Below are 6,675 nucleotides of genomic sequence, written 5' to 3'. Positions count from 1 at the left end.
AGGGAATCCCCATCACCCGGATCTCCCTGTCCCATAGCAGGCATGGGCGTCCCATGGGACTGATGAAAGACTGACTCAAAGTACCTATTTAATAGGTTGGCTTTGCAGCTGCTTTCTCTCCGATGCTGTGCTGGAGAGAGAGAAACCTGCCTGAGCATGGGCAGAAGCCAGACAAAAGATTCCCCAGCTTCCCAGGCTGCTGCACATTTTCTTCCTCCTCCCTGCACCTGATCCTGGGAGCCCAGGAAAGCAGCCGCAAGATGACTGAAAGGCAGCAGTGGTGCATGCAGCAAGGCGCCTGAGCTGTAAGTCCCATCCCTTAGGAGAAGCCCAGTAGCTGGCTTCCTGGACAGCCTTTCTTTCTGGACGTGCCTAGCTCTGGGACCTCCAGCAAACACAGCAGGCATCAGTGTTCCCTCTAAGCGGCTCACGGACCATCAGACCTTAGAGGGAACATTGCTTGTTGAACCTCATGAGATTCCTTTTGACCCAATCCTCCAATTTGCCGAGGCCACTCTGAATCCTAGGCCTACCTTCCAGCATATCTACTACTCCCCTCAGCTCGGTGTCATCTGCAAACATGCTGAGGCCATCTTCCATCTCTATGCCATCTTCCAGGTTGTTGATGAAGACATTGAACAAAACTGACCCCTGGGGCACTCCACTTGATACTGGCTGCCAACTAGACAGAGAGCCATTGATTACTAATCTCTGAGCCCGATGCTCCATCCAGTTTTCTATCCATTCATCCAGCCTGTACTTCCTTAGCTTGCCTGCAAGAATGCTGTGAGAGACCATATCAAAAGCCTTGCTAAAATCAAGGTACACCACATCCACCAGCCTCCCCACATCCACAGATCCAGTCATCTTTGTCATAGAAGGCGATCAGGTTGGTCAGGCGTGAATTGCCCCTGGTGAATCCATGCTGACTGGTCCTAAATACCTTGTTCCCTCCAAGTGCTTAGAAGTGTATTCCTTGAGGATCTGCTCCATGATTTTTTCAGGGACTGAGGTGAGGCTAACTGGTCTGTAGTTCCCTGGTTCCTCCTTCCCTTTCTTAAATATGGGCACTGTTTTTCCTTTTCCAATCATCTTGGACCTCTCCTGATTGCCATGAGTTTTCAGAGATGATGGCCAATGGCTCTGCAATCACATGAGCCAACTCCCTCAGCACCCTTGGATGCATCCCATCCAGTCCCATGGACTTGTACATGTCCAGCTTTTCTAAGTAGTCCCTAACCTGTTCTGTCAGCACTGAGGGCTGCTCCCCCTCCTCCCCAAGCTGTGCTGCCTGGTGCAGTAGTCTGGGAGCTGATCTTGCCTGTGAAGACTGAAGCAAAAAAAGGCATTGAGCACTTCAGCCTTTTCTGCATCCTCTGTCACAAGATTGCCTGCCCCCATTCTCCCATTTATGATTTTTTTCTCAATAAGAAACACCCATGATACCATGTGGGGATTATGGCTAGAGCGACAATGTTCAAAGATACCGAAGTCTCATTTTCAAAAGAGATTTAAGAACTTAAGGAGTCTTTGTTTTTAATAACACTTGTATTCTGAAGTACCTAAGTTATACCTGGAATTGTAATTTTATGTGCTTTCAAAAAAATGTACATCAGAATATTGATAAAGAAGTATCTGCTTTATATCATTAGCCAGAATTACCCCACAGCTTTTTCAGCTTTTAAAATTATGTTAATTATAACCCTTTCAGTTTTGACTTGGAATGCTTTAGCACTCAGCTTCTAATGAACTGTCAGCCTGTCAGAATAATGGCATAATCCAGTGCAACACAGAGACAGGAGACCTGATCAGCTGTGGATGAGGGTGGCATAAACACTGTAGGTGCTGCATTTGCTGGAACTTTTGGGGCTGTCTGGTATATTTATCTGAGCACCTTGAATAAAATATACCAACTTCATCTGAAAAAAAAAAAAAACCAAATAAGGGGAGAGGTCCAGCAATAGAATCTGTTATAATTCTAGAATTATATAAAAAGCAGAAGTTGCTACAGTTGCTAAAGAATCAACAGAGGATATTTGCCTTGGATAGCTTGAGTGGGTTTTGTAGGTATTTTTGCATCTTGTTCACAGCAGGTATAACAAGGTAGACTGTTTTTCAGATCATCCAGGTCTAGAAAACGTAATACAGATTGAGAAGTTTCAAGAAAAGGCTTACATGGAGTTCCAGGACTATGTAACAAAAGCATATCCAGATGATACTTACAGGTATGTAAATCTGTGTAATCATTCGCTTGATTATCCTTTTTGTTTTTGTTCTTCATAGCATCAGTGACCCCAATTTGTAAAGTACTTCAGTTTTAAGGAATCAGGGGGTAGTTAGATACCTGAAGGCAGGCCAGGGTCGCACCTTAGGCCCCTGGTACATGTTACATTTAAGACAGGATTAACAAGTTAAATGTGTCTTCAGTAGTAACTCTGGCTGCACATTAATTCAATTAATGGTGTGATAAAATGGAATAAGCCACAAAGTTATTATACAAAGTACATGTAAGATCTTTGTGGTTGGTTCCCATCGTGCCTAAATTGAATGTGTAGCCAGGCTGAGCAGCTGATTGGGGCTCTCAGCTTGGGGAACACATCAGAGTCAAGAACTCTAGTGCACTCTCAGTGCTAGGAGTGAGGATTACTGCTCTCAGCCTCAAGGACATACCAGAGCCCTTGGCCCCAGTGCACCCCAAAAACAGAGCATCAGTCAGGGGTGCATTGTGCCTTTAACTGAAGGCCAGGGGCTTAACTGGTTCAGAGGGGCATGAGCTTTCATAGGCAGCAACCTATGAAACAGTCCTTGTCAGATGCATGTATGTTACTTACTTCCACAAATTTAGAAATGTCTTGATGCATTTTCAGTGATAAAAAGTGTTTATTTGTTGAAGTTTAAAACTGAACTGTAATTACTGGATTATTTGTAGGCTTGGTTCCCCCTCTAGTTTTATTTTGTGTGCTATAGACCCTAACATGCAATCTATAAATGGTGAAATGCCTACTAATACCTTTGGACTGTCAGAGTGCAATATGATCACAGTGAAATAAAACTGTATCTTCCATGTTTCCACAAGCTAATATTTGATCTCCCTGAAACTGACCTTTTTATTGAACTTTTACCAACAGCATAACCCAGCAAGTTTTTTGTTTCTTTTCTTGCTGATAACACAAGCTAACATAAAAATGAAGCCCCTCTGCCTGTACAACTTGTATAACCTTCTTCTGCCAAACATGTTTTTCAGGCTGTCTAGACTTCTTCTCAGACTGCCTGCACTGAGATTGATGAGTGCAGCCATCACAGAAGAACTGTTCTTTGCAGGATTAATTGGAAACGTTCAAATTGACAGCATCATCCCATATATTCTTAGAATGGAGACAGCAGACTACAACTCTCAAATAATTGGTCATGCTGTATAAAAGTGGAAACCAAGGATTTTATACCATGGCAGTCATGGTATATGCATACTCTGTCTCCAAGAGATGGCAAGAAGCCTTCCCATGCAACTTTAAAAGAAGGCTAAAATTTTTCCTTTTCAGCCCACATGGGAAATGCAGTGGAGTGTCTTAAGGAATGTAGGACGGCTTCCTTTATGCATCTGGTTTTCAAGGACCTGTAAATTATTTGGCATCTAAAGAAAATCAAGAATTGTTCATCCTATTTTTGTAGATAGAGGAACCCAACATATTTGTTTATGAATCCCAAAACAGAAAACTCCAGCCCCCTGAAGAAGAAACACAAAACCTTGACTGAACTAAAATGTCACAACCTAGTCTGATGTGTTAAGCTAAATAAATGAACTTTCTTGGAATTGTGTTTTCAGTGTTTTGCTACTAGTCCATTCTCACTGACTGAATGAAACAGGCTGGCCAGAAATCTTGAAAAGGCCAAAGTATTTCTGTTGAAATGAATCCTTTTTAATAAAATTCACTTTTTTAGCAACTTTGGGAAGAGCTGAAGTTCTTGTTGAATGAAACAGTTGATATCATTAAAAGTACAGGGAAATCATAGAAAGCTCACTGCTTTTTTAAACGTTCTGTTTATACCTCGATACAGTTGGTTAAAGTGCACCTCTGTTGCCAGCAGTGAGATCCATATTGATGACTACTGGTTTTCTGGATATCAGGGGGCTAATACATTTTAATGTTGTATAGTGGTGCGTAGCAGCTAGTTGTTTTATACTGTGGAAAACTAACGTAAGAATAAACTCTTTCCCCGAGGTAGTTTATGATGCCAATTTCCAGTTGTATTTTTCTAACTGAATACATTCACTATTGTTTGAGCATAGAACACGGACTGGCAGGCCATCACGCTGCTGTTCATCCTGATCTGAAGCCTGGGTCCCAGAAATGCAGGTTTTGGTCTCTTCACCGATGTTTGCCTCTCCTAAGATTTGCATAAAATCCATAGGCAGATCCAGGATTTTGAAAAGGGGATTGCAGTCAGTATAGCAGGGGTGACTGCATCTCCTACTTCCAGACCACCCCACAAGAGCAACAGCCAGGGACATTTTTGAAGTCCCCAAATCGTGTATCTTGATCCTACCGTGCCCCGCTGTCAGCAGCATCCCCCTTCCCTTTCATGCTCAGCAGCACTTCACCTCCCCTTCCATTCCCCCCACCCCACACTTAGGCCTGTGGCTGTGCGAAGGGGGGTGCCACCTGCTGCTACAGCTATCCCAGCTGTTCCTGCCCTGCATCAGCAAGGCTGCAGGAAAGCAGCTGCATGGCCTCAGACGGGCAGTGGTGAGTGCATTCCTGCTCCATGCCCCAGCTGCCAGGCTGGCAGGAAACACCTGGGGGCCTCTGAAGGTCCCCTTCCCCCAACTCAGCTGGGAACAACCTCAGTGGGAGTAGGGAGAGGGGGATGGGAAGGAAAGGGAAGTGACACTGAGCACAGGAAGAGAGGGGTGCTGGAAGAGAGAAAGATCCTTCTCTGCTTCAGGGACTTAAAGAATCCCTGGCTGCTGCTCCTGCAGTCTGGCTTGAAATGGGGAGGGGCAGGAGGTGCAATGGCACCATGATATCCCCTCTAGATCTACCTCTGCATAAATCATTTCCAGTTCTTAGAATACAGATTCATGCTTCTGAAAAGGAGCTTTCAGACAATTGATTTGTTTAGTAAGATGGATAATCCTAAACTCTTAAAACAGATCCAGGAATATAGGGATTGTTTAATTCTTACATCAGTATTGTTCACTTATTTGCAGTTATTTTAACTTCTAGAAATCTGCAAGTTAAGATTGCAGGTTAGGTTTTAAACCTACTGCTGCTCAGATAAACGGACCACCTTCCAACTCAAGCCCTCTGCTTTTCTAAAAACCTGCTGACCAAAAATGACCAGATAATCTCTCGTTACTGCCAGTCCAATTTGTTTTCAGTTCCATTCTAGTGAATATTTTTTCTGAGCCACTCTGATGTTGGAGAAAGACTAGCCATTTTCATTCTTGAATTGTACTGTCCAATAGCATCACTGCACCGATTACCAAAAATTAAAACATGGAAAGTTGCTGTTCCATGAACACTTAGAGGCATTTTTCTTAAAGTCTAGCTGGATAAGACTTTTCCCCACCCTTCTTCTCTCCCAGTACATTAATTTATTTTCAGTGTTGAGTCTTCACAAATCTGACTGGCTTGTAGCCTGTCTACACTTACCAAACTCTAGCGTTTGATTAGCCAATAAAGATGGCCCTTTTGTCAGTTGAGGGGTAGGATTATTTTCAACAGCTTTATAATTTTTGATTTACAGAGCAAGAAAAATGATTTTTAGTAAAAAAAAAAAAAAAATTATTTGAATGGAAAAATTAATAGTTTTATACATTTCAGAATCCCATCTATTAAAGGTGGGAGCACTGTTCTAAATAATGAACTGAGTAGTTAAAACAAAACTTTTTTTTCTTAAAAATGTATATTGGACATATCTACATATAACTAGTTAGTGTATTTTTTACTGAGGGTATTTACTCCTACAGCTTATAGTTACATTTTCAGCTATTTCAGAAGAATTTTATTGCACTGTCAACTGCAACAACAAACCTGTCCTGTCACTACACTTGTTCTGTCTTTGATCTTGAGTGTCAGTGGAAGTCATTAGCTTGGTCATTTTGTTCCATTTCTACAACTTAACTGGTAGTTGAGTTTTAATGTAAGCATTGGAATGTCACAGTAATCGTCTTGTTGTTGTATAAAAGCTACTGTAAATGTCCTGAAACTTGTCTAAGATTGTAAATTCTATTTTGGCTGTATTTTTTAAAATAAATTGTAACTTTTTATTATAGACTACATAACCCATCAGTTTGTTAGTTTTTAATGAAAACAGACATTGACCAGAGCAGCGCATTCAATTGTAGAAGGGCTGTCCAATGACGTTCACACTCTTATTAGGCGGTGTAATATTGTCATGTACAATACTGGTATTTTAAGTGTTGCTGGTATCTCACCGTTATCCCTCAGTTTTATAACCTTTCTTTTCTAATTAACCTTTGGCTTCAATGGTTCCTATTTTTTAACCACTGAGTTTGGGTACATAATAGATTTGCTGCTTTATAATAAAACTTTGACTTAGCAGCGCAAAATGGCTAATGCATCGATGGCTAATACACTACTTGCTGCAGTGAATTCTAATAATGGATTTTCAGGTCACATGTTCTGTTGATGTATGTTTTAAGGATGTTTA

General features: G+C 41.7%; 1 protein-coding gene across 3 annotated transcripts in view; it reads left to right on the top strand.

Annotated features, from left to right (window-relative positions):
* The window catches only part of NR2C1 (nuclear receptor subfamily 2 group C member 1), a 92,314-nt gene extending 86,036 nt beyond the window's left edge, over positions 1-6,278 (top strand). For all 3 annotated transcript variants that reach the window (XM_019545056.1, XM_019545057.1, XM_019545058.1), the window contains 2 exons: positions 2,120-2,225; positions 3,245-6,278. In XM_019545056.1, the coding sequence (XP_019400601.1) occupies positions 2,120-2,225; positions 3,245-3,419 (281 nt within the window). In that variant the 3' untranslated portion in view covers positions 3,420-6,278. The remainder of the gene's footprint in view (positions 1-2,119; positions 2,226-3,244) is intronic.
* The last annotated feature ends 397 nt before the right edge of the window (positions 6,279-6,675 follow it).

The sequence above is a fragment of the Crocodylus porosus genome, unplaced genomic scaffold (assembly GCF_001723895.1).
Source record: "Crocodylus porosus isolate Cpor-Errol unplaced genomic scaffold, CroPor_comp1, whole genome shotgun sequence".
Lineage (NCBI taxonomy): Eukaryota > Metazoa > Chordata > Crocodylia > Crocodylidae > Crocodylus > Crocodylus porosus.
This window is presented reverse-complemented; position numbering and strand designations above follow the sequence as displayed.